Source organism: Saxophila tyrrhenica (assembly GCF_035928015.1).
Source record: "Saxophila tyrrhenica strain CCFEE 5935 chromosome Unknown scaffold_10, whole genome shotgun sequence".
Lineage (NCBI taxonomy): Eukaryota > Fungi > Ascomycota > Dothideomycetes > Mycosphaerellales > Extremaceae > Saxophila > Saxophila tyrrhenica.
The window spans coordinates 683,696-708,461 of record NW_027041742.1 but is presented as its reverse complement, the minus strand read 5'-3'; the positions used below and the strand labels follow the sequence as shown (position 1 = coordinate 708,461).

The 24,766-nt window shown below is 54.9% G+C and overlaps 14 protein-coding genes across 14 annotated transcripts; 7 read left to right on the top strand and 7 right to left on the bottom strand.

Moving 5' to 3' along the window:
- Nucleotides 1–500: 500 nt before the first annotated feature.
- Nucleotides 501–1,610, top strand: LTR77_006812 (uncharacterized protein; the record flags this gene model as incomplete). The annotated part of the gene is made up of 3 exons (XM_064804052.1): nt 501–1,058; nt 1,111–1,431; nt 1,485–1,610. The coding sequence occupies 3 exons, from the start codon at nt 501–503 to the stop codon at nt 1,608–1,610; spliced, it is 1,005 nt and encodes a 334-aa protein (XP_064657853.1).
- Nucleotides 1,611–1,967: 357 nt separating this feature from the next.
- LTR77_006811 (uncharacterized protein) lies at nt 1,968–2,306 on the bottom strand (the record flags this gene model as incomplete). The annotated part of the gene is made up of 2 exons (XM_064804051.1): nt 1,968–2,053; nt 2,096–2,306. The coding sequence occupies 2 exons, from the start codon at nt 2,304–2,306 to the stop codon at nt 1,968–1,970; spliced, it is 297 nt and encodes a 98-aa protein (XP_064657852.1).
- Nucleotides 2,307–3,422: 1,116 nt separating this feature from the next.
- On the bottom strand, nt 3,423–4,385 carry LTR77_006810 (uncharacterized protein; the record flags this gene model as incomplete). Its single annotated transcript, XM_064804050.1, has 1 exon — nt 3,423–4,385. The coding sequence occupies one exon, from the start codon at nt 4,383–4,385 to the stop codon at nt 3,423–3,425; it is 963 nt and encodes a 320-aa protein (XP_064657851.1).
- Nucleotides 4,386–7,971: 3,586 nt separating this feature from the next.
- Nucleotides 7,972–8,620, bottom strand: LTR77_006809 (uncharacterized protein; the record flags this gene model as incomplete). Its single annotated transcript, XM_064804049.1, has 2 exons — nt 7,972–8,291; nt 8,344–8,620. 2 exons carry the CDS (start codon nt 8,618–8,620, stop codon nt 7,972–7,974), a joined length of 597 nt encoding a protein of 198 aa, XP_064657850.1.
- Nucleotides 8,621–9,493: 873 nt separating this feature from the next.
- LTR77_006808 (uncharacterized protein) lies at nt 9,494–10,688 on the bottom strand (the record flags this gene model as incomplete). Its single annotated transcript, XM_064804048.1, has 2 exons — nt 9,494–10,073; nt 10,126–10,688. The coding sequence occupies 2 exons, from the start codon at nt 10,686–10,688 to the stop codon at nt 9,494–9,496; spliced, it is 1,143 nt and encodes a 380-aa protein (XP_064657849.1).
- Nucleotides 10,689–11,235: 547 nt separating this feature from the next.
- Nucleotides 11,236–11,628, bottom strand: LTR77_006807 (uncharacterized protein; the record flags this gene model as incomplete). Its single annotated transcript, XM_064804047.1, has 2 exons — nt 11,236–11,545; nt 11,612–11,628. 2 exons carry the CDS (start codon nt 11,626–11,628, stop codon nt 11,236–11,238), a joined length of 327 nt encoding a protein of 108 aa, XP_064657848.1.
- A 1,456-nt stretch (nt 11,629–13,084) lies between these two features.
- Nucleotides 13,085–15,052, top strand: LTR77_006806 (uncharacterized protein; the record flags this gene model as incomplete). Its single annotated transcript, XM_064804046.1, has 2 exons — nt 13,085–13,197; nt 13,252–15,052. 2 exons carry the CDS (start codon nt 13,085–13,087, stop codon nt 15,050–15,052), a joined length of 1,914 nt encoding a protein of 637 aa, XP_064657847.1.
- A 548-nt stretch (nt 15,053–15,600) lies between these two features.
- Nucleotides 15,601–16,490, top strand: LTR77_006805 (uncharacterized protein; the record flags this gene model as incomplete). The annotated part of the gene is made up of 2 exons (XM_064804045.1): nt 15,601–16,049; nt 16,106–16,490. 2 exons carry the CDS (start codon nt 15,601–15,603, stop codon nt 16,488–16,490), a joined length of 834 nt encoding a protein of 277 aa, XP_064657846.1.
- Nucleotides 16,491–17,749: 1,259 nt separating this feature from the next.
- Nucleotides 17,750–18,831, bottom strand: LTR77_006804 (uncharacterized protein; the record flags this gene model as incomplete). The annotated part of the gene is made up of 4 exons (XM_064804044.1): nt 17,750–18,243; nt 18,305–18,525; nt 18,580–18,666; nt 18,722–18,831. 4 exons carry the CDS (start codon nt 18,829–18,831, stop codon nt 17,750–17,752), a joined length of 912 nt encoding a protein of 303 aa, XP_064657845.1.
- Nucleotides 18,832–19,610: 779 nt separating this feature from the next.
- On the top strand, nt 19,611–20,282 carry LTR77_006803 (uncharacterized protein; the record flags this gene model as incomplete). The annotated part of the gene is made up of 2 exons (XM_064804043.1): nt 19,611–19,803; nt 19,861–20,282. 2 exons carry the CDS (start codon nt 19,611–19,613, stop codon nt 20,280–20,282), a joined length of 615 nt encoding a protein of 204 aa, XP_064657844.1.
- Nucleotides 20,283–20,488: 206 nt separating this feature from the next.
- On the top strand, nt 20,489–20,806 carry LTR77_006802 (uncharacterized protein; the record flags this gene model as incomplete). The annotated part of the gene is made up of 1 exon (XM_064804042.1): nt 20,489–20,806. One exon carries the CDS (start codon nt 20,489–20,491, stop codon nt 20,804–20,806), a length of 318 nt encoding a protein of 105 aa, XP_064657843.1.
- Nucleotides 20,807–21,570: 764 nt separating this feature from the next.
- LTR77_006801 (uncharacterized protein) lies at nt 21,571–22,341 on the top strand (the record flags this gene model as incomplete). The annotated part of the gene is made up of 2 exons (XM_064804041.1): nt 21,571–21,973; nt 22,004–22,341. The coding sequence occupies 2 exons, from the start codon at nt 21,571–21,573 to the stop codon at nt 22,339–22,341; spliced, it is 741 nt and encodes a 246-aa protein (XP_064657842.1).
- A 310-nt stretch (nt 22,342–22,651) lies between these two features.
- Nucleotides 22,652–23,294, top strand: LTR77_006800 (uncharacterized protein; the record flags this gene model as incomplete). The annotated part of the gene is made up of 3 exons (XM_064804040.1): nt 22,652–22,667; nt 22,902–23,023; nt 23,076–23,294. 3 exons carry the CDS (start codon nt 22,652–22,654, stop codon nt 23,292–23,294), a joined length of 357 nt encoding a protein of 118 aa, XP_064657841.1.
- A 184-nt stretch (nt 23,295–23,478) lies between these two features.
- Nucleotides 23,479–24,708, bottom strand: LTR77_006799 (uncharacterized protein; the record flags this gene model as incomplete). Its single annotated transcript, XM_064804039.1, has 1 exon — nt 23,479–24,708. One exon carries the CDS (start codon nt 24,706–24,708, stop codon nt 23,479–23,481), a length of 1,230 nt encoding a protein of 409 aa, XP_064657840.1.
- Nucleotides 24,709–24,766: the final 58 nt, after the last annotated feature.

Genomic DNA, 24,766 nt, shown 5'->3' with positions numbered 1-24,766 from the left:
GCTGCTCACACCACGAGAACCGTACTCAGACTTTCCCTTCCAACCTTCGCCCAGCTATGCCCCGCTCACTGCCGCCTGCTTGCCTTCACGTTCACGCGCACTTTCGAACTTACGAGGTGTTTGCTTCTAGTCCGTAGACTAGAGGTCGTCGTGGGTACACTTCGGAGCGCGGAAGAAAGTTGTCGGACAATGCGGAATGCGCGGTGGTGTGGAGTATGGTGAGTCGATGTTGGAGGTGGTAGAAGCAAAGTGACGAGCTTCGAAGTTGATGGCCGCCAAGACCGCTAGCGGGGGGTTTAGAGTTTCTCCGAGCCGTTCGGAGCTGGGCCAGCTGGGGGAAGGCGCATCCCAGCCTCCACGAAACAGAGACAGGCCTCACGCGACGACCCTCGTTTCAAACGGGCAACAACACGTCTGGCTCTCGCTGTATACACTCGCTGACACCCACGTTCCCGTCGCATAACCCCATTGGAAGCCTCACTAGAACGACAACACCCAACATGCTCGGCCGCAAGGTGGGCAGCAGCCTCCCCCGGCTCCCCCTCTATGCGCGTCTCCCCTTACGACCCTCGCCCTTCCAATGCCAATCCGATGTCGTCCCTCGCTCAGCCATAGTCCTCTCCACCCGCAGCTACGCGTCACCCGGCCGTCCGCGCAAGACTGTGGGCGAACCATCCAAACCCGTCAAGCGAGCCGTCAAGCGAACAGCCAAAGCAAACGACGGTCCGGCAAAGAAGCAGGTCGAGGCGAAGAAGAAGACCGCAGCAGCCAAGAAGAAGAAGACCACGCCCAAGAAGCGGGCCCCGAAGGAGTTGACGGCGGAGCAGAAGGAAGCGAAGCAGGCCCGGCTCGACAAGGCCAAGATCGCAGAGTTGAAGAAGGCCGCGTTGAAACCGCCGACGCGCAGGTCGGTAACGGCGTACAACGCCTTTTTCTCGGAGAAGATGAAGGGGATAGACGGCAAGTTGATCGGTGGTCCCGATCGGGCTGCCAAGATGAGGGATGTCATGAGGCCGCTCGTGGAGGAGTACAGGTCGCTGTCTCCCGCTGAGCTTGAGGTACCCTATCCCTCTTTCACGCACGATATAGCCAAGCTAATTTGATTTGCAGCACTACAACCACCTCGCGCACAGCAAAACCGAAGCCATCAACGCTGACTACAAGCGCTGGGTGGAATCTCACACCCCTGAGCAGATCCAGTTTGCCAATCTCGCACGCAACAATCTACGAAGAAGACTCGGCGACGCCGTATTCCAGACGCAGAAATACGGCCTGATCCACGACGAGCGGCACGTCAAGCGTCCCGCCTCCTCGTTCGCCCAGTTCAACGTCAACCGCCAGGCTAGCGGCGATTTCAAGAACATCGCCTTCACGGAGCGGATGAAGTTGATTGCGCAGGAGTGGAAGGCGTTGAGTGAGAGCGAGAAGAAGGTATACTGACTCCACATTCTCATCTGGGGAGGCGGAGAAATGCTAACATCAAGGTGATGAAGAAATACAAGGACCTCGGAAGCCAAGAGAAGACCCGCTACGCGTCCGAATACAATGACGTCTACGGGCACTTGCCGCCTGGCGCCCACAGCCCCGCCACAGCAACAGCGGCTGCTTGAGGTCCGCGTCCTTTCGATTCCGTATGTCATGATGCAGCTACAGCGCGGATGGAGTTTGATGGCGTTCGGTGGACAAGCGGTGCGGATGAGAAGGTTGGGAGGGGGTTTCTGTACGTTCTTCTTTGTGTAAACGCGAGACGTGGGTTTGCAGGACAGTCACCCGTCCTCATGGCCTCGAAAGGGCTTTGTATGCTTAGTATAGTGCACATATACCACCGTCTCCTTTTAGCGCTGCGGACCTAGACGACGAGATTATGCGCGACGGCCTAGCTATTCTATCCCGGGCATTCCAGCTCGTTGACGCTTCATTGTTTGAACGTATTCTGCATCTGGCAGGTAAGCGCCCCGGGAGTGTGGTCAACATTTCGCACTACTCGCTGATCGGGGTCTAGTGTCAGGCTCCGCTGAGCCACGGAAGGTTTGGCCATTTTGCTGATCTTGTTCTATACCACCGTCAACAGCCATGGGCTTCACCGGGTTCTCACCCGGCTCGGCCGCTATAGTCAGATTGACGCCGCCGGGACGACTCTTGAGTGGCATCTTGACCTTCCAGCCATACAGCACCCAGGGCGTGCCGACCCAGAAGTTAAGCACCGCCGGCCGCGCGGTCCATAGTGACTGAAAATCATATCGAAGACGCTTGCCGTCTAGGACCGCCAAATCTTCGATTGGCGTGCCAGCGTTCTCGCCTCCCATGTCCTTCCAAGTCCTACTAATCTCACCCCGAACTTCTCCCCTCTGGTGTTGTTCCATCCACCCGCTCAACAACCGTTGTCACAGACTTCGCTGCCCGCAACGATCCCTGAAGCTCCGCCCGGACACCGCCTGGAGGCAGTAGTTGTTCCTCATTGCCCAGCGGCAGCTGCGCGGAGAGGACGAGCGCAAGCACTCGATCCGCGGCGCAGCAACTCTGCCCCCGCTCCTACGATCTCCAGAGCGTGGAGGTTTCAAGAGTCCATCGTGCTGCTGCTGTCGGTGAGATCTCGCGTAGTGCATGCTCATGAGATGAGCGCGACTTTGTCATGGATTAAAGACGGCGCGGAGAACGAAGCATTTTGCATCGCGGTGAGGGACAAGAGGCTGTCTTCCGCATAACGTAGGTTAGGGAATGAACGGGACTAGTATACTCTTCTGGCTGTATCCGCACCTGAAGAGAATCGCAGGACATTGATACCAGAGAAGACGACCGTGGAGAGGTGAAGCAAGGTTAAGTTGGAACCGCAGCCGGACTCACCACTGTTGATCCAGGGTCCTCTTCGTAGACCCTGCTTCTCGACACCAGACCTCACCTCACCTCATACCACGCTTCACCGTTTGGACAAGACGTGGAAGACTTATCGTGTGCGAACCACAAAAGTCATATCTGTGTTCAGCCTACGTATTCTCCCCCTCTTCACCCTCCCGGGCACCACCCGCCCTCATGTGCTCTGGCACCCCCGTCACTCTTCTCCTCCCGCATAGCAAAACAGTTGGATTCTCATCGCTGAAGCCCATTTCCACCCCAAAGTTCGTGACGGCGTCAAGCGTCTATGTTCCCCGTCCCCTCTAGAGTCGTTACCGCGCCGGCCGCAGCAGCAGCCTTTCCTCCCTGCTATGCGCTCGCCCGGCCGTCCCACGCTGAACATCATCAAAAAGCAAAAAGAAAATGGGTATATTGCAACGCGCAAAAAAACAAAAACCGTCCCGTTCTTTTCCGGCCCCAAAGAAGAATGTGTGATGAGAGTTGAAGCTGGGGGTTGTGTGCTGGTGGCGGGGGTGCAGCTGCGCCAGGTGGTATTATAGTGTGTTCGTCCAAGCGGTGGTAGAGGTATTTCACGTCTGCTCGGATGGAGTGCCATGCGAGTCCTGGGGACTCTGCGCTTCCTTCTCTTCGGACAGACGGCGGTGCTCGCTAGCGGCGAGAGCGAGACTGTTCAGTCCGTTCGACAGGCCCGGTGATGGATATGAGTAGTGGAGATCGCTGTTAGGGTCGCCACCCATCGCTGCCATCGGGGGTACGTAGTCGAGATTAGTTGTGAAGTTTGCTCGGTGGAGTTGGGGGCGCATGTTCAGGTCTGGCATGACGTTTGGTAGTGCTGGAATGGGACCGGTGTCGTTACCGTTGAGGAAGTAAGGACCACCGCCTGGCATCATGAGCGCCTGGTCGAGCGCGAGGTTATGTGGTAGCTGACCCTGTGTGGATTGAGGCATCTGGGACGACATCGGCATTTGCATAGGCTGTGCTTGCTCTGCGAGTTGCTGCTCCACTGCGGCCTCCAGTTGCTGTGGTTCTGCCTTGACAGCTGACTTCTTCGGCGTCTTCACGGGCTTCTTGACCTTCGCTTCGTCACTACTGGTAGGAGCAGTCCGCGCTGCCGCGCCACGACCGTTCTGGTGTGTGCGCCGATGCTGTTCCATGTTGTCCTTGCGAGTGAATGCCTTGTTGCATTCCGGGCAGTACGCATCCTTCTTGCCGGTGTGCTTTTTCGCGTGTCGCGCAGCATGGCCGGAGGTGGTGAAGAAGTCGGCGCATCCGAACTGCTTCGCCATCGGACATGGGTACTGGTTCTTCTTCGGTTGGGGCTTGGCGTTGGACGTGGTGGAGACCGTCGATACGCGCGATGGTTCGGAGTGGGGTGAATCAGACGAAGGGTAGATCTGTTGCTGTTGCGACTGTGGCGGCATCTGTTGTGGTGGCATCTGCGTGGACACGGGCATGGGAGGATAAGCTGATGACATCACACCGGTCGTCGCATCCGGGATGGGCGGATACATGTGCGCGTTCGGGTCGTCCATTTTCGAGTAGGAGTGTGTGCGAATGAAATATTGTTGCTGCTGCGCACGTTGCGACTGCGCTTGGTGGCCACCGTCAAAGCTATTAAGAGACGGAGTGGTGGGCGAAGGGGAGGCCAAGTTGCGAGAGTCGCTCGAGTATGACCGGGAAAGGTGCGGCGTTTGTGGGGTAAGGCTGGGCGTCGAGGCGCAACTCGAGGGCGCGCGGGAACACTCTGTGAGCGGAGGGAGGTGTATCTTCGCGGTCGCCGGGGCTACTTCACCACTGTCGTTGAGTAGTGATATGCGTCGGCCCGTGCAGTTTCTACCGTCCATTATGTGGCGGCCAGTTTGTCCAGTGCTGTAAGAATGGGGGTGATTTGGTCGGCTACGGCTTCTGAAGGCAGGCGTGACTGCTGAACGGTTTGAAGCAATACAAGTCTCGTGGGATGATGTTGATTGCTTGTTGACTGTGACGAGGGATCAACGGTGGATGGGATGTGTGGAGAGTTCGCAGCGAAAGCAGGGCGCGTGGGAGAGAGGGGACTCTTTAACGCGAGGGCACACGACGGATGCAGGGCGGGCAGAAAGCAACCATTGTATTGCTTCGTAAGACGCTCCGAGGAGAGCAGGGAGTGGGAGGAGAACAGGCAGACCCTGAATGCGCGAGCCTGACAGTTCATACTTAACCCGCCAGCCCGCCGCCCTTGGCCCAAGAGCTGCCCGTTCCCGAATGAGACGGACGTGAGAGCGTTGCTGTGGCGCAACTCCGATCGCCCCAGACCCCTGCTCGACTGGTGTCATCGGCGATGAGAACGACTGCAGGGTTGATGAGGCCAAGCTTTGTGTGAGCCACACGCCCTCGAGATCAGGCACATGGGAGGGGGAGTTGAAGGCGGGCCTCGCGGGGTGTTGTCCGAAGACTCTGCGTGTTTTTACATCTCCCTGTTGCTGTGTACTGTGTTACGAGCGTCCAAGTCGCGGTGCTGGCTGCCATGACCATCACAATCGCTGGATGAAACGCAACGTCATCGATCTCTGCGCGGTCGGTTTAGTGCATCGTGAGATCGAAGATCCAGCGTGCTGTCCTCCGCTCATTTCCTCGCATACCCGCCAAGGCATCTGGCTGGTGAAAATGAGTTTGTCGAAGCGCCGGGCGACTATTGAGCAGGGGAGCTGTGTACCGTGTGACCACTACCGGCAATTTCGCGAGAGCTAACTGTTTGATAATGCGCTTTTGGGCTCGTCCCGCTTACAAGCCATCCTTCCATCTCATCAATCCTTGCGGCGTCGAGGGCGTGAAGTTTCTTCTAGGTTGGATGGAAGCCCGCGACAGATGACATCCACAACACGCCGACTTGACCTCTGCCGGTGAAGGCCGAACGCTATTCGAACGAAGTAGAGAAGCCTGACGAACCATTTCATGCCGCGCTGTTCCTTGACACACGGCAGTCCAACGTCCTGCCCACCCCCATCGTCTGCCGGCCGGCAATTCTGCACATCGCCCACTAGCCACAATGCCTGCGACGATGCAACAAGCGTGACCCTGCGACCTGGAAGAGCGGCTGCGAGATACTGCAAACAGCTAGCGGAGCGTGTGGGAACAGCGTGGTGGGTCGTTCGATCGCCACGCTGGACCCCGATACGCCTCGCGAGTCTTTGGCGCACCGAGCTGTCAGCCTTTCGAGCCTTTCCTTCCACGGCCCCAGCATCCCTGCTCTTCCTTCGGTCTCGCCTCCGTCCCCATGCCGCAACCAGAGGTCATCATGCGTGCGATCGACGATCTAGCCCCCCACCGAAGCCCTCGCTGCCAATTTCCGCCTCGTCCCTGATTTTCCGTGGCGTTCCTAACGGCCACCGATCCCTGCTTCGTCGCGTGGTGTCGACCCAAGATGAAGACCCGCAGGCTTTCTGACATCTGTGCTGCGACAGCCTCTTGCGTCGTGGCTTGCTCAGGCTCAATGCCGCTACTCAAGAACGCGTGCCCTTGGCGATGATGCAGACTATCGTGAGATTTCTTGCCAAACCGAGCTGGAGTATGGATCCCTTAATCCTCCATCAAGCTAAGGCTATTCACCCCACCGCGAAACAACTCTCTCTCCAGCAAACTCTGCACGCGAGCTACACTTTATTGGACCTGCTCCTTGGGGATCCGGAGGCATGGAATCCGGCTACCAATGAGAGAGACGGCCGTCAAAAGGGCTCCGTGGTACCTTTCCAGTCCGCCTCTGCTTTGGGTAGTTCGGCACACATGACCCAAGAGAATCGGATCGAAAGACTTCTTGATCGCAGTGCAATACACTACTCCTCTTGACATGAGGATCTACAACTGACAGCTAGGGAGTGGAAATAACGGAGAATGCAGCAAATTGCGGGACACTGTTATAGACAAGGATTGTTCCGCAGCATCCACTTAGCAGGACAACCTTCGGAGCTCGCGAAAGGCCCTGAGCTCGAGTGACTATCGGCATCCCGAAGGCGCAGACTGCCGGAGAGTACAGCGAACGACATATCGATGCATACCTTGACGCTGCTTACTCGCGATGCCTCGCTAACTCATTTGCATCAGGTGTGCATCACCATGTGCTGAGCGCATCTCGCGGAGCAGCAGAGCGTTATCTTCCACAGAGTCCCGCCTTCAGCAAGGGAGTGTGCATTAGGTGGCTGGATGGTTGCTCCCATGGCCATCGGTACGGTCACCGGTCGGTCAACACCACCAACCAAGGGTCTTGTAGTGTCGAAGAAATGGTGGGGGTGTGGGGCGGGACATCATGCAATAGTGAAGCATGCCTTGCGCCGTGCTCGAACGAGCGTTGACCATTCTCGCCGTCAAAGAGCCGCTCTTACCGTTGGAATGATACCCTACCTCCGCTCCGCCGACACTGAAGTATGCGTGGTGCTCTTGGGCTGGCTTTCCGCGGCCGTGCGAGGAGTAGTCTCCGGAAACGATCATAGGCATATATCAACTTCTCTACACACACATCAGCAATTCTGGTTCTCACGTCCGTCCAAACTTCACGAGTCTGTCCAGATTCGCATCATCAGGATAGTCACTCGACGACGTGAAGTCCAACCGTTTCTTGACTCTGATGCCACTGGTGCGGACCTGACTCCAGCGCAACCGGTCCCTTGGGACGATCGTGGACTTGCGCAGGGACTGTCGAAACGTGTGGAGGTGGCTGACTCGGGCTAGATGTCCGTCGCCGCGACATTTTCAAGCCTTTTGCGTGAGGAAGTACTTTGGTACCTGCAACGTTCGGACGACCTCCCGATGTGCTGCTGTAGGTTGTGTCGAGTTGACTTCATGTTGTTCTCATTCTGGTCTCAAGTTCTTTCGCTCTTTGATGCCGGTGGGATCAGTACGATTCCAAAGGCACAGGCAGGTCACAGCCACTCGCAGCGGTCTTCATCGAAGGACAAACGTGCTTTCGGAAGCAATTAGTGATTGCAAGCTTGAATGAACAGTGATCCCGTTTCATGACGATAGGATAAGGTCTTGCTACCCAGATATCTCCTTCTATTGACAGCTATCAACAGCCCTCTTCGAGAACACAATCGCTGCCACAACCAGAGCATCCTCCTCCTTCACCTCGCGCTTCATTCATCCATCTTAAGCAGTCTCAACCCTTCCCGAAGACCAGCGCCCCGTCGTATCTGATTCATCCCCACCACCAGACCCATCCCACGCCTTTGCAACTTTCGTCGCCATCAGCTCCATCGTCGCCAAATGCATCGCCTCAAGAGCATCTGTGCTATCTTTCCGCGATGGCCCCTCCGCAACAATCGTCCCGTCCTTCACCACGGCAAACCTCATCATCTCGTGCTTTCCAGAAGCGCCCTCGACTAGCATCGACACTAGCTCGTAGCAAGGCTGTTGGTTGTTCTTGTACGAGGTCGGGTTGAGGTTGCGCATTATGACGTCTGCGTTACCTGGGTCACGGTCAGCGAAAGCGAAGGGGATGATGTGGTTTGAGTGGCTTACGAAGGATGGTCTTCTCGAGACGAGCCATGTCTCTCCCCATGTCGAACATGATGACCTCAATCACTTTCGTCTTGGTCTTCGTTTCTTCAGTGGTGGCGTCCGCTTGCGCAGCGGATGGTGTATTGGTGCCAGCTGATGATGGGTTGGTCGCAGCTGATGATGTATTGGCGGCGGCCGATGGTGATCTCAAAGGCAATGCATCCGTAACTTGGTTTTGCTGGACGGGCGGTGCTGCATTGGGCGAGAACGGGGCTTGTGCTGGGAAGGATGAAAACATGTTGCTGTCTATCGGTTCTGTGGGATGCGACTGATGTCGCTGCGGTGGTATTCTGGCCCGCCCACCCGTCGGGGTAATCCGTTATATAACCCAGCATGTCCTGCGGATTGTTTGCTTGGGCCCAGGCATGATTCTGAAGCAGCATGTGGGTCTCAGTAGTAAATGGGTTGAATATGGTGTTTGTACAGTGTCTTGGAGTGAGAACAAAGGTATGTCGTTAATGAGGCGATGGTGTCGTTCACACAGCTCTGCTGTGGTCTGCGTCTGTGGGAACATGCTGGCAAGAACCATACCAGCCGACTGCCACAAATATCCTAAATCAACGGCCGATGGCATGATCCCTGCCTGTAAGTTGAAACGAAATGTCTTGAGGACCTATGAATTTGTGATTAAGATAAGCCGTGGACCAGAGAATGAAATGAACTGTGATGTCTTACTGCAGACGCACGGTGAGTCTCGGTGAGACAAGCATATCCATCCATCTAGTGCACGCCTGCAAACAGCCATATTCAAACACACGGTCGTGGCGTTCCAAAACACTTCAGCATGGTGGATGTCTTTGTGCTTTGATGGTTTGTTCCTAAGATGAGACTGACCTTAGCAACGCAAAAGAACAATCGGCGCTCCATTTGAGCTCCAAGCGCTTTGGTATGCATTGTGGTTCACGAAGGTAGACCGGAATGGGTTTGTGAGTTTTCGTGAGTAAATGTTGAACCGATAAAGAGAAGGTAGGTATTGAGAAAGAATCAACCCTGCTCAGGGCTGGCGTCGTAACCTAATACCATGTTTTAGCTTGACAGGCTTTTGTCATGCTATAGTCATCCCCGAACGCCACGCTATGCATCATCCCCTGACACCCACCCAGATAGATTCTCATTGCGCCTCGCCCGGCAGAAGGTTCCCTCTCGCACCGAACATCTTCCCAGAAACCACTGCCGAGAACCCATCAACCTGCCTTGCATACTGCTCCACCTGTCTTCCGATCAGCAGACTCTCTAGCTTCGAGGGCTCCTGCGGCAGCTTGAACAGCTTCTGCCACTCATTCTCGTCCAGTAAGGGTTGCTTCTGTTGCTGCCGGAGCTGGTTCTCCTGCTTTCGTTTCGCCTGCCACGCCGTAATCTTTGCCTGCTCTCGTGCGAGGGACCTCTGATAATACTGCGCGTTGTTCTGCTCTGTCTGGTGGGCCTCGATGCTATCAAGCAGGAGATCGCAAGTCTTTTCCATGAAGGGGTCAATGCTAAGATCCAGGTGGTCGAGGTTCGGTGCTAACGGGTTTGATGAGACGTTGGGGTCGTGGGAGAGGTCTGCGAGTGACGAAGGGAAGTCCAGTGCGGTCTGCTTTGGCGGGGCTTGTGGTAGATCGTGCAAGAAGGATGTGAGCAGGTGTGAGTTGTGGATCTGGATAGGGATTTCGACGAGGATGTCCTGGTAGCGGAGGTTCGACTTTTGCAGGCTGCGGATATAAATTAGCTCTCTTCTGCAAAGGTTGCTATTCATGGACGTACTTCTCGGTGTTGAACTTGCCCTCGCGATAGCTGGCCATAAAGCTTGGGCTCAATCTGTACGCCTTCAAGCTCAAGCTACCCGCCGAGCTTCTGCTCACGTCGAACACCAACGCCACAGTCTTCTCGTCCGCAGCCTTCTGGTAGAAGAACTGGTTTTCGATGAAGTTCAGATTCACAAAATTGCCCATGCTCGTGCTGATGTACCATCCCACGCTCTGCGCATCGACGTTAACCTCGCGAAGGTACTTGATCATCTCATTCTGGTAGTTGACGTTGCTCTTCGCTCTGGGTGCACCGGCTGCTAATGTTGCGGCATCCGTGGGTTGCTGGTAGTAGCCGGTATCTTGTTGTGTCGATGGCTGGTCTGGGGCTGCGGCCGGGAAAGGAAAGCAGTTGGTGATCTGGAGTTGCGTGCCACTGCTGGCGGCCATGTCCATTCCTAGTAGACATCCAGTTGCTGGTGTTGGGAAGGCGGAAGTGCTGTGCTTGATCACGCGCATCACCACGAGCGCCTCAATTTGTACCTCCCGCATAGGAGCGGTGTTGGGTACTGTGTCCGCCATGTTTGCGCCCGGTGTCGTATGTTTGAGCTGTCGTTGTGTTGCGAGCGACCTGAACTTTCCGCTGAGGTTGACGTTGGCTCAGAATTTTGGCATGTGCGTGCCGAAGTTCAGCCGGTACATGACTCGTGTCTGTTGTTTTTCACGACACGACATCTTCTTCACCTCTTTACGTCTCCCACAACTAAGACAACGAAGAGTTATCAGCGGAACCGGATCAGAATTTCCATACAGCTCTCACAAGATGAAACTAGCAAGACACAGAAAAATCAACCAGCCTGGGCCAACCTCTTCATGCGCCACCGAACGCCACTGTCCAACAATGCGTGTTACAACCAGAAGACTGATGAACTCGCAACCCCAGTAGGCGCCCCCGATCGCGGCCTGGTCGCATGTGTCATGGCGCTCCAGGCTCCCAAGCGCTAAACAACCGAAGCACTCGAGGAACCTACTCCGCTCGTCTCGAGTGCGGCGAGGTGACGCCATTTCCATATACAATCGAAGCCGGCTTCGCCATATGACTTAGGCTTCGGCTCATGCCCGTGTCCCTTTACGTTCTGGGGACCCAACGCCTCGTCATGTCAATCGTCGAGCAGCCCAGCAGCAGCTCTTGCTTCGTCTTGGATGGCAACTCTATCCCAAGGGGCAGCTTGGCAGACGCGATCTTTTCTGGGTGCTCTGGTGGCATGTTGAGAAGACGGGGATTGTTGGCAAGCAGGGCCAGTTCTCTGTCGAGATTGGCCTTGAGGGCCGCCGGAAGGGCCTTCGAGGTTCCCAAGGTTGGAGCAACATCCGCGAGTTGAGTGAAACCCTTTGCCGCCCCGGAAGATACTCCGGGGGAGTCGCTGGCGTTGTTGCTTCTGAACGCAGCGGTAGGTTAGTTGGCTGTTCGTCAAGACAACCTGGTGAATCTCGCCTGCACTCACGAGAGGGATTGAGACATCGTTATAATGGTACAATGCTATATGGCTTGTAGTGGTTGGGTCTCGTGTACCAAAGTATATTGACTTGGTAGGAAGGCTGGCGAAGTCTGTTGTTCGAGCGGATGGAAGAAACAGCAGATCAAGGGAGGGACGTCGCCATTTTGACTGACGTAGTACACCACAACGGCTTTCGCAAGCGGCAATATCTTCCTGGAGTCCCCATGCTAGCGTTTCTGCTCGCTATCCTGCTTGATGGATGAGGGATGCAATGGTCGAGATGGCACTAACAGACCACGAATCACGACCGGAATCTGCGCTCAGTGCAATTATCTCCGGGCCCTGCATCTCGACCGACCACGAATTACACTGTCTGCAATTTTGACCGGAATCACTTGTCGATCTCTTAAGAGCTTCGGGCAGCAATAAGTGCATCGAAGGCAGATTCGATCCACTCGCTTCCCAGGCTTGCACAGCGTGCAGCCATCATGCGCATCCATGACAAGACGCTTGTGAGGCTTGCCAGCGCACTCAGGCCCGCGTTCGCGAGGTGGAATCATCTCCAGCCTGTGACAAAGACGGGCGGCTCCACGAATACTGCTATTGGTTCGGTCACTGCCCATGGAGCTCGACAGCAAGGTCATCCGCAACAGCTATCGCGACGTGGTGGTCTGCTGATACTACACAGTGTGCAAGAGCGCCGTTTTGATTTGCACACGCTGCAGCTCCGGTGCCTTGATTCGTTCAACCAACACCACCACTGCGCTTCTGTCCGGCCCAGACTCTGCTGTGCATCGCGCGAAGCTCCTAGCTTTGACCAATGACGAGTCGTGTTGGGCAGCACTCCTGGGGGACTGACCGTCACGATGGGCATGGAAAGAAACTGCGCTCTGTGCAAGAACTCGCGTGTGCAGTTGCGTGGTGTGCAGGAACATTGACCGGTGAGCCAACAACATCGTGCACGAGCTGATGCCTTGCTATGCCTTGCCTTCGACAGTGACCGAGTCGGCACCTTTATCCATGCAGACTTCAGATGCACTACGTCCGTACTTATGGCTTGCATACAGAATCTCAACACTTTTGTCCCGCTGCTAGGTGGCTGGACTACTGCACACAGAGTTTTTCGAGATAATGTCGACACCAGGAAGCACACGCGGTGACGATGTCTGTGCACCCCCGCGTTTGGCCTGCGCTTCAGTCGGGGCCACTTGTGCATGCTTAACAAGGTAAGGCTGGCGGATATCATGACGGCGCATTGAGACTGGTTGTTACCCGAGCTCTATTTACGTTTTACTTGGACTATTGTAGGTAATGTGCTCACTGAGCTTCTGCCTTGAAGAATGGCAGACCACCATGCTGCCTTGTCCTCCGAGCAGACATACCTCGCTCCCCTAGCGCTTCGCGCTTACCCTTCTACCCTTCCCATCCACCAGGCTATCCGACAGGCCGTAGTGCGTCGAGCGCATCGAACTTCTCGAGATGACAAAGTCTTGGAAGGATGTCAAACAGGAAGCATGTCATCTATACACACAGGGAGCCACGCTGCTGCAAGTTCAGGCCAAACTAGAGCAGAAGTATCAATTCCGAGCCTCGTGAGTGTCATCAATGATCTAGACGTGGACGCGGGTTGGTTGACCGCGATCCAGCACTCGAGCATTCAGAGGGAAGTTCAAGGAATGGGGAGTTACCCGGTCCTCCCAGTTGGTGGAGCTCAAAGCCCGGAATGCTCGTATGCCGCGAGTGCTCGGCGGTGCTGAGCTATCATACGAGATGCCGGAGGCGACGATAGTTGGAAGGTCGCATTCGGAGCCTTTGGGATCAGAGGTGTTTCAACCAGCTTCAAGGGGTACGAATCGGCCGTCCTACCTTGACGACCACGCCTCGAGGCATCCGTGGCTTGAGCACGACGCTTCCACCCAGATTGTGGACCAATTCGAGTTTCTGTACCACGAACTTCGGCAAGCGGAGACAGGGCCAGAGATTTCTGAAATATTGAACCGGACACGCTTCGTATCTGGCGAAGACTGCATCCTTCACTACACAGCAGCCAAAGCCGAACTCTGGGCACTGGACTATCTGATGGATTACATCAATATCAAAGACATCAGTATCGACCTCGAAAACTCTCGACGCCGAACAGCCTTGGAGTATGCCATTCTCGCAGGCCAGAAGTTTTCAGTCGAGCTCCTTTTGGCGAACGGAGCGTCGGTGGATCGCCGCAATAGTTCTGAGCAGCAGCCGCTTCACTGTGCAGTTCAGTCTCTTTCGCCCGATATATGTGTCATTCTACTAGAGCATGGTGCCAACGCAAACGCACCCCTAGCTGTGAAGCAACAATATCGTAGCTCACTCGATGTCACATTCGAGCAACTCTCAAAAGCCCAGATGAAAGAAGAAAGGGACAAGCTGGCCAGGATTTTTGAGATACTGTTGACGAACGGAGCTGACGTTGCTGACCGCGGCAGCGAATCTGAAGTCACCCAGCTTGAATTCCTCAAGAGATGGTATCAACAGGACCCGCGATCGTTCCAGCCAAGTCACTACCTTCGAAACAACTTCCACCCGCTCTGCTGGATATCTCGAAAATTGTGCCCAGTAGGAGCATGCGGTTCGCTTGCGTCCTACATCTTCAGCCACACACCCGGAAGTGGATTGGCTAGACTGCTGATACAGACGGTCGACGTCGAAAACCATGGAGACGACTTATTGCACGCCATGCTTTCCCCTTGCATTCAGCAGGCCACAACAAACTGGGATCCCACAACTTACGAGCTCTTCCACGAGTTGTTAGAAAGGATGCATGCGCGAGGCGTCAAACCTCGTAAGGATCCATTCATCCTGCATCGGATATGGAGGGATGCACCTCATCATGAGAGACTGCTCCTCATCGAAAGCGCTCAACGTTCAGCTCTGGCCACAGCCGAGGAATCAAGAATGGTCCTGGTTGAGCTTGGCCCAGAAGATGGCAACTTCGGACTAGACATGGCCGAGTCGCTGATGTCACAGCCCGAAGTAGTCTCTGCCCAGCTGTGGAACGAACTTGTGGTCCACTACTATGGCAAATCTGGAATGTTTCGGCGCAGTTTCAGCGTGGCGGACGAAGGCTTCCATCATGAAATTCAGCTGAAGATCTTCACTGCTCTGGGGCTGGACTTGCAACAAGCCGCGGGCGCCGAAGAGCATGTTGTCAGGAGCACAATGCATGTGTTTACCAAACGGCTGCTAGAAGGCAAAATACCTGGCCATAACATCTCGGCGCAGCAGCGAGTGTTTGGCGTTACTCCGCTGAGAGAGAAATATGACCTGCCTGAGCTGCCTGTGCCGAGCTCAATGATCCTTGAGATGAACTCGCACATCCACCGGGGGCGGGTCGACGTGCTATCCGCCGAGCAAGGAAGTGACTACTATTCGTCTCCCGGCACTACGATGAGCGACGGCCACTCATGATAATTGTGTGCCCGCAGCTTCGAATGGAGCTCTTCCTTATTCTGCCGCTGGGATTATACGACTACCCGGTATTGCTGCACTCACCGAGCAACTCGACCGCAATCCTGAGAGGACAGTATGGCTGCGTTCTGATGAGTGCATGATCAACTTTGCGTTCGAACGGCAGCTTAATGCAACGATCAGTCGACAGATAGTTCGGTAGCAGTCGTATGCTTTTCACGCACTGCCTGGAATGCTAGACATCAGAATGTACATGTATTCAGTAATCCAGCATCACATTTCAGTGATTGAATGGTGAAAGATGTGCCTCCGAAAAGTGCACTCAGCGCAATGCCGCGGGGTTTCTGAATTGCATCACCATCATCCATCGACCCTTCTGCCACCCACTCCACGACATCCGTACGTACCACATGCGATCAGCTTTTAGAATTCCCTACACGTTCCCCTTGCACAGCTGGAAAGGACGTTTTTGCGCAGCGATTTCATCCAATACCAGCCCGCGACCAGTCTGTGGCCGGACCTTGCAGTCCCCTCCACGCAGGAAAGCGATGTCGACCAATGGAACATCAAACGGCCAGAAGAAGGAGCTGGATCCCAACCAAGGCGGAGACTCCACGAAAAAGACCTACCACAAGCAACCAACTGGCGAAGCACTTAAGACGGCGAACGCTCACTCGGCGGAGAATGATTTGAAACTGTACGGTTCCTGCTTCTGCCCTTTCGTCCACCGGGTCTGGATATCTCTGGAACACAAACGCCTTGATTATCAGTACGTTGAGGTTGATGTGTATCGTAAGCCGAAGCTGCTGCTTGACATTAATCCGAGAGGTCTGGTTCCGGCGCTCAGACATGGAAATTGGGGCTGCTATGAGAGCACGGTACTTATGGAGTATCTGGAAGATCTGAACAAAGGCGAGCCGCTACTACCGAAGGACCCTAAGCTCAGAGCACATTCGAGGCTGTGGTCGGATCATATCAATCGAAATATCATCCCAGCGTAAGCATTGCCCGCTGCACTTTGATTAAAAACTTCTGCTGACCATGTCTTGCTAGCTTCTACCGCTACCTCCAGGCCCAAGACCAGAACGACCAAGTCAAGTTCGCAGACGAGCTCCGCGAGCACATCGCCAAACTAGTCGAGACCGCCGACCCAGCCGGCCCGTTCTTCCTGGGCGATTATATGAGTTTCGTCGACGTCCAGATGGCGCCGTGGATCGTTCGATTACGGAAAGTTCTCAAACCCTACCGTGGCTGGCCGGATCCAGAGCCGAACACTCGATGGGCGTCGTGGGTGCAGGCGATTGAGAACGCCGAGCCTGTGAAGAAGACCACGAGTGATGATGAGTTGTATCTGGACTCTTATGAGCGGTATGCTGAGAATCGGCCGAATACTTCGGCTGTTAGAGAGGCGATCAATTCGGGCAGGGGATTACCATGAGATCAAAGCCATTCATCCTCAAGGTCTGATGGAACAGCTTCATGGGTCACGATATAGCCACCCAGGTCGCCTCAGACTCACCGTCAAGGAATTGAAGCAGAGGCCAGATGTCAATATCGAGACTCTTGGAAAGAACAGGGCGTCAAAAGTCCATGTATGCGCAATCATCGTTTCCACTGTGCCGTGAGACCTCTCCAGCGTCGGCTCCTTGAAACCACCGTGAAGGGAAGGCCATAAGATGTACTGGTGCCGTTGGTGCAGTGGTATTGGGATAGGTGGATAACTATGTAACGCAATGCAGCATTACAGGTACACAGCAGCCTCTGACAATGTCCATAACGCTGCAGTAGCTGTTGACAGTGCAGCGAACACCCGTTAGCTCAGTCCTCCGTACGGCCAATTGCACCCAACCATGGACGGCGAGCTTGATATTGCATGTGATCGTGCACGTCAGTTGTGACCTTGCATTGAACACCCGTTAGCGCCCACCTCTGCCAAGCCAGTAAGAACGACGAGCCGCTTCTCGAGGATCGAAAGTGACCTGGTGCCACTGCAGAGCGTGAAGATTTCTTTTGAGGCTCCTGCTTTTGCGGAGAAGCTTTCAAGCAGTGCAGACCGGACCTCGCCCTAACCGAGTGTCTCGCTCATTCGATCCGGAGGGTCAGCCTCTGGACCTTCTCCAAGACGGAAAGTCGACGACCTCCCTGAACATTCGAGAACTGGCGAAATTGAACATCAGCTAGCGGCGGCTGTCCCCGAGCGAATGACAGGCTTCGCTCAAGGCGCCGCTTCTCCTTGGGAGTGAAAGAATTCATGCTGCTGTAACGAATGAGAATTCCAGCTCTCGATGTCCGAAAGCTTCGAGAAGACAGACTAGGCTTGGCGGCCGCCACAGCGAGCAGGCAGTCCTCCGGCTGAGAATTTGAGCTCGCAGTCGATGCGCCTCTTCTCCAACAACCAGGAGCGCCGAATGTATGTCGGCAGATTTCGAACATCCACTTGCGCGAGGCCTTCAGCAGCCAATCAGAGGGAGCAGGAGGCAGAGTGAGAACCTAGAAGTGGGTTGGTAGCGAGGCATCAGTGATAAGAAAGCTGCTCACAAGTGGTACTGGATACAAGTCTAGCCTGGGTGACCGCCGTTCTATCTGTGCAATGTCCGCGTGAACGCCTCGCTGGATGCAACGCAGGTACCAGCCATGCCAGGTCGGCAGCTGGTAAAGGTCAAGGATGCCACGCCGTAGTCCCTTTCCATTTCAAGCCTAAGCATCCCCCCTCATCTTACGGAAGAAGTCCATGACGCCGGTGAACACGACAAGAAGGATACCACCGCCAGGTCCCAGTCTCAGCACCTTGGGCACGAAACCCTTGTACAGCGCTCCGAAGCCTTCCTCCTTCATGACCGTGCCCAGCGCTGGCCACGCCCAGTTGTACTTTGGTACTCCTCCAGGCACCTTGGGCGAGTTTTGGATTCGGCTCTTGACGACGTCCATGGGTGTGTTGAGAATGGTGCCTACCGTGCCTCCAATAGATCCCGAAATCAGGTCATTGCGGATTTGGATGCTCTTGTCTTTGGTCGGGTTGGCGGGGAGCATGGCGCGGACCTGGAAGATGCAGCCGAAGTAGCCCGAGTTCCAGAGAACGTGACGCCAGATAGTGGATTCGAGACCTTGGTAGAGGGTGAGGAGACCTTCTTGTCGAACGATCTTCTGCACGGCGTCGAGCATGCCGTTGTACTTGGCTGCTTGCGCGCGGTCTGCATTTCCACATAAGTCAGCTCCCAATCCTCATATGTACGTCTGAAGGACGCTATTCACCTTGTAACCGAATCTTGACCAGCTCGAACGGCACCACCACGAACGCCTCTGTCGCGCCAGCCGAAGCCCCAGTAAGGATGGACAAGCTCTGGTTCATCTGTGCGACTCCGAAGAGGTTGCGGTATACCTTGCCCCACTCGTCGTTGGCAGCGAACTTTGTCGCACGCTTGGGCGCTTCCATGAGGATAGGCGCAGTGATGCCACGGTATAGACGGGAGAAGCTGTGCGCGTCCCGTCAGCTGCGCCTTCAATGGCATTGCGTATGTGATATGTACCCTTCGTTCTTGATGATCTTCCTGAAGCAGTCCAACATGCCGTCGTAGCGATCCACGCCCGGCACTGGGACATTGGACTGGATTTGTCTGCGCGACATATCAACACATGTTCCATTTCATTGCTTTTTTGGTATGCGCTTACACTCGCGTCTTCACCACGTCCAGCGGGTACATGACCAAGATCTCACTCACACCAGCCACGGCTCCCGCCGCGAACTGGTATACGAACGGCAATGGCTTCTCGGTCGACATCTTGGGCGGACTTCGTAGGCTTATCTAGGTGTTGCTTTCGTAGTTGGGAAGAGCAGGTGGGTTGGTGGTATTTGGGTGCGCTGTCAAAGAATGAATGCTGTTGATTGAGCGACTGACTGCTCGGCCGGTGAGAGAAAGGCGTGACTGAGTCCGGCGACAGCGCGAGGAAGAAGTCGCGTTGTTGTAGACTTCACCTCGAGCTTCGAGGGAGTAGGAGGTACCTTGGGAGCGAGATCGCTGGGCACTCGGACCACCACCCAATGCCAACCTCACCTTATCAATGTGACATTTTCCTTTTGACATGACAGCCTTTACCAGGTCCACAACATGAGACATCAACGCCATTGCAAATCACATACTATTGGCATGAAAACATCTGGGAGCACCAGGACAATACTCGTGGCAACGCCGCATGCAACGCGCATGGCCGCAAAATCTGGTGTATGAAATGGTTTCAAGAGAGCTGAGATAAGCTTCCAGTTTACATGGACTGCAATTGTATCAGAAGCATGGAGCAGACGTGATGTACACGGCGCCGAACCCCAGTCCGCATGGTGTTTCTATAATGCTTTGCGTTGCGATGCCATGAGAGACAATGTCAACAGAACATGAATTCACGGAAAGTGTACAGAGCATGCTGTACTATTTGCTAGCAGACTGCTGCCGTATATCTTCTACAAGCAATCAATAGGCGGCATTTAATTTGTTCGAGGCAGTGGTTCGTTCCGGATACTGCAGCCCTCGATAGTCAACATTCGATCTCAGAGCCAAACACCATCATGTCTACTTCGAAGAACGTAGCGCCCGGTAGCTCATCAGTAAAACAGAAGACCCGAGCCAAAGACCCATTGCCAGACCCGCTCGCAGGTCTCGGCCTTTTGGACCTGGACATTGATCTCCCTCCACCACCACGCAAGAACGAAGAAGGGGTGGACATCAAGGCCCTGACCTTCCTCGAGAAACGGATTTTGGGTAATATGCCCTACTTCACACCCTTCAGCTGTGTCCTAATGCTAACAGTCTTTCCAGAGAACGCCCGCCTAATGTTTCCCGTGCTCTATCCGAAGCGATACGAGGCCACGTCGAAAAACACCTTCACGATCTCCCTCCTGTACGACTTCCATACCAAGCCACCGACCGAAAAGCATCCCGAGCCTGACCCTGAACGTGGCTCCTACAAGTGGACGGCCTGTGTCACATGGGGTGAGGACTCGCAGCCTCCCTTCAACCGCCTTTTCTGTGGAGATCCGAGCAGATCAGCCACCGAAGCGCTGGAGAATCTGCTCACAGCCTCCGGAATGGTGATGTCCTCGTTGACGAAGGCGGGCATGTTCTTCGTCAAGCCTGAGCCGATGCGAAAAATGCGGGAGGAGGGCGGAGCTGAGAAGACCGCCTGGGAGAGTCTGAATGCTACCTTGACGAAGTCCGGAGGCAAAGCGGCAGCACCTTGACGGTCTTGGCTTCTCCCCAGGTGATTGCTGCCGTGCATAGGGTGTTGACCTACCCCTGTCGTTAGGTTGGGTCGGTGCGGAATGGTCATGTTGCTTCGGCTATGTATGTTATGGTGGACCAACGGTTAGTAGCTCAATCTGGAATGTAAGTGCTTCTCAACTGATATCACACATGCTGTTCCGAGTTCCCAAACAGACGAAACGTCATGGCGCTTAAAGCCACATCTGCTCACGAAACCCGGTTCAGCATTGCGCTTCCGAGACAGGCAGCGGCGAGAGCGGTTCCCACCAGAGAACTTGAAAATGAAGCCGACAATGACTTCAAGAACAAACCTGAGCGGTTCGCCGTCATGTTGCATCACTTCCTTGCCAGACGTGGGAAGCCTCAGATCCCGTCACCGCATGCGTGGACCAAGTACAGAAACCTCACAGGCGGCCCCAATCTCAGGAGAAGCAATGAGCTCTACTGCCGCCGGCCCAACCTCGGACTTGAGCCATCACTCTTGGAGCTGAGAGTGAAGTAATATATTACACTCCAAAAACTCTACTCTCACCAGCCCACAAGCGCCAAAGCCCATAAACGACCAAAGTCAAAACAGCACGTGATATCATCACGCAACAGCAAAAACAAGGTGTTAACTTGAGTCGAGTTCGATTCCTGTGAAGTCTCAAGACAGAAAAAAATGCAATCGATCCTTGATTGCTCAAGCAGTAAAACCGCAAAGACAGGGTCGACAAGACAGACCGCAATGACAGGGTTTTCTCACCTCGAGAGAGCGTTTCTTTCGCTGTTTTTCTCGGTCATGTCCTTTGGGCTGATGGGAGACGTCTGGAGTGTCTTGTTGAGGTCTCTTTTTACTTCCTGTCGTTTCTCTCTGCTCAACGCAGCTCGATGCGGACTGTGCGGTCCTCGAGTGCTGAGGAGTATCTCGCGATCTGATGGTTGGCGCTGAATTCACATGCTACCTCTGGCAAACCAGAACGAACTCTGAAAGATGTTCTGATCGCATCAGACCGTCACCCGGCTCCGGTACACCCTGCTGGTGGCCCAACCAACCGCCTCAGATAAAGGTCACTTGCAGGACACAGCAATCAAAGCACATCATGAGCGCTCGGCCGAGTTGCTGGAGCTCGACTCATCGATTCAAGGGCAAGCAACGGTCCTTAAACTCTCCGCTCGTGGTCCGGATCTTCTTCTTCTTGCCATACTAACCTCAACCATACTATCACTTTCACAATCCCCCATCTTTTAGCACAATCGAACCTATTCCTACGAAATCTGCTGGCCATGAACTGGCCACCGCAAGACAACGGGCCGGGGATGCAATGGGGACCGAGTCAGATGCCTGGGGGACCGATGAACATGAAGGCGGGCTTTAACGGTCCACCACCGGGCTATGGCGGACCTGTCCCTCCAGGCGTAGGGCATCCCAGTGGTGGTGATCCTAATCCCTTCCCAGGGCCCCCGATGCCTCCACAGCCCAGGACGCATAGAGCGCCACCGACTACACCAGCGGCCGCCACCCCACAGACGTACGACATCCGATCGCAGATTCTGGACAACGTGCGTGCAAACTTTCCTCTACGGAAGGAGAAGTTCGCCGACCCTTCGATCAAGAAGGCGTTCCTCATTACACTTGCTCGTGCGCACTTCGACCTCCACGGCGAAGGTGATCCTTCGCCTCCCTTCAGTGAGCCCTCACCAACGTTCCACTGGACAGCGATGGTCACCCGGGGCTTGGAAGGGGAGCTGCCAAAGTATACACTCGAAGAGAGCGACGAGTGCCCAACTGCGGCCGCGGCGCTCGAGTCACTTCTTCGGCGTACGGCGTTGGAATTGGCTTTGTTCTCCCGGAAAGGGTTGTTCAATGTAGAACGCATTCAGGAGGATGATAGGCACCCAAGAGTTCTTCAAATCCTCAGGTCGGCCAAGAAGGCCCAAGAGACAAGTGAGAAGCCAGAGGAGCCTACGAAGACTGGTCAAAAGACTCCAGGAAGCAGCGCCAAACCCACACGGAAGGCATCAGTGAGGTCTGAACCTGAAGAACGACAGGTGTAACTCGCCAAAGTCACACACGTCGAAGTCGTCGAACCAAGGCTGTGCGGGTTGCTGTCCCCCCCTTAGATCAGGCTGCTGCTTGACTATGCTGCAGTATTGCTCCCGGCAATGCGGTGTCCCTTACTCAGTGGCTCGAAGTGGTTAATAGCTATCTCCTCTATTTAAGGACATTTCTATCATCGCTCCCTCTCTCAGCATCCCCTCGCCTTGTGGGACCATGTGGATCACTGTCACATGGAAACATCTGATTTCGACTGTGCTTACTGCAGGATAGTGATCGAGAGCATGGTGACGATGTTTTCTTGTCAGCATGATCGTGTTGTTCAGTGAGCAAACCCCATCCTGTGGACCTATGTATAGCCCTCCTTGCCTTGGATCTTCCTGCTTTCTCTTAGTACTCTGCACATCACTCGACCAGACAGCACCACATCTTGACCAACGATATGAACTCCGACGTCATCGGCCTGCGCGAGCAGATCATCGGAAGGACATGCCCATAGCCAGCGTACCGCTCCAGTGTTGAGGTCCAGTACTGACATCCACAGTCAATGCTCATATAGCCTTCGCCTCCGGCTACGGCGACCGTGGAGATTCGAAAAAGCTGCAAGACGTCGACGACATCGAATTCGAAGTCGTCGTGTGCAGCGATCCGAAGGCCGAGTCTTTGGCGTTTATCGGCGAAGTATCACTCCACTCCCAGGACGTCCCCAATGAAAGCTGACTCTTGCTGTCAGGTGATCTGGCGCACTCGAGCCGGCTTCTGGGAGCCCTTCATCATTGGAGGGACCGCTCCAGAGCCGCAAGAAGCATTGCAGAAACTGCTGGTGGCGTCGGCGCTGGCGTTGGAAGTCTTCAAAGACCATAGCTACTTCACTCCCAAGGTGGAAGACAAGTTTGAGAAGCTGCCGGGCGGTGGCCGTGTCAACACTCAGCCCAATGAGCTGGAGAGTTGAATTGAGGTTTGAGAGATGGTGACCTCTCCGATGCGAGGGGTCCAGGGCAGTGATTTGCCATTCAACCGGGTCAATGGGTACTGTGTTTGATTTGGAAATGCAACCAAGTTGTCTGCTCCGAACACCATCGTTAGGACCATGCGCGGATGCGACCTTATCCTGGTGATGCACCTGCAGATCGCACTCATCGTTGGCTGCTGCGGATGTAGTTGGCCGCGCTCCCCACCCCACCACTGCTGTCATTAAGAGCCTGCTCATATCTCGCCTTGAGCCCATCGTCGAAAGTCTCTCGTCCAGTCTCCTCCGCATCTTCGTCTTCATCGTCCGGATCCACAAGTCCCGACAACTCATCCTCCTCCTCTTCAGCATCGCTGACCGTCAGCGGCTCCTCCTTTTCCATGCCCTTGCCCTTCGCATACTTTCCCGTCCCCTTCGCTTTCGACGAGACATCCATATCCTGCATCATCCTCCGTACCTCCTTCTGCCGTAACTCCTCCTTTTGCTTCTCTGCCTCCTGCACCCTCCTCTCCAACTCCGGTCTGTACTCCTTTTCGAATTCTGCCCGCTTCTCCTCCACAGCCTCAAAGAAGCCTTCCACACCTTCTCCAGTCATACTGCTCACGCCCACCACACTCAGCGCGTTGTAGAACTCTTCCAACACCAGGCTCATGCTGTTCAACAAGCTCCCCATGTAGCCACTGCTTCCTTCACCACCAGCCATCTCGTTCTCTTCGTCCTTCCGCAAAGCCGCCTGGAAAGACTCGAAGTCCCGCATCCAGTCTACTGCTTCGCTCTCATCCTTGACATCTGTTTTGTTGAAAACCAGTATCATGGGCAGTTTGGTCTTGTAGAGGATTGAGATGGCGTACAGCATATTGGACATGAATGTGCTGGTGTTCTCCGTGCTGCGCGGAGTGTCGATGATGTAGGCTAGGACTGTAGGGAATGTCGAGGCGAAAGAGGAGAGGAGGATGGAGCCCGAAGCAGACCAAACAAAGACTTCGATTTGGCCGGGTGTATCGACGAGGATGTAGGGCGGTATTGTAGCTTGAGAAGAGGCCGCGGGCTGCTCTTTGGGCAGACATCGCTTCTCAAGTATCCCAAGCACTTGATCGATCTTGGTGCTGAAGAGGTTGAGGCTGGTGAGGATGCCGCCGTTGGGGCCGAGGTTGTACTGTTTCATGACCTCCTTGTAGTTGACGCTGTCGCGGATGTCGATGTTGCTGTCGAAGGGTACGCTGCGAACTGCCGGGTCGAGATTTAGGACGTAGGGTGGTGCTGTGTTGGAGGGAGAGGACTGGTGCTTGGTGTGGAGATGGGCGTTGATCCTTTGCATGAAAGTCGTCTTGCCTGAACCGGCCATGCCTACGCAGACAATAGCGACAGGCGGCTTTTGGGTGGGGGAGGTCGCCATGGTGGTGGGTTGGGAGATGCGCGCGACTCTTAATCGGTCTGTGTGGTTAGGCGCGGAC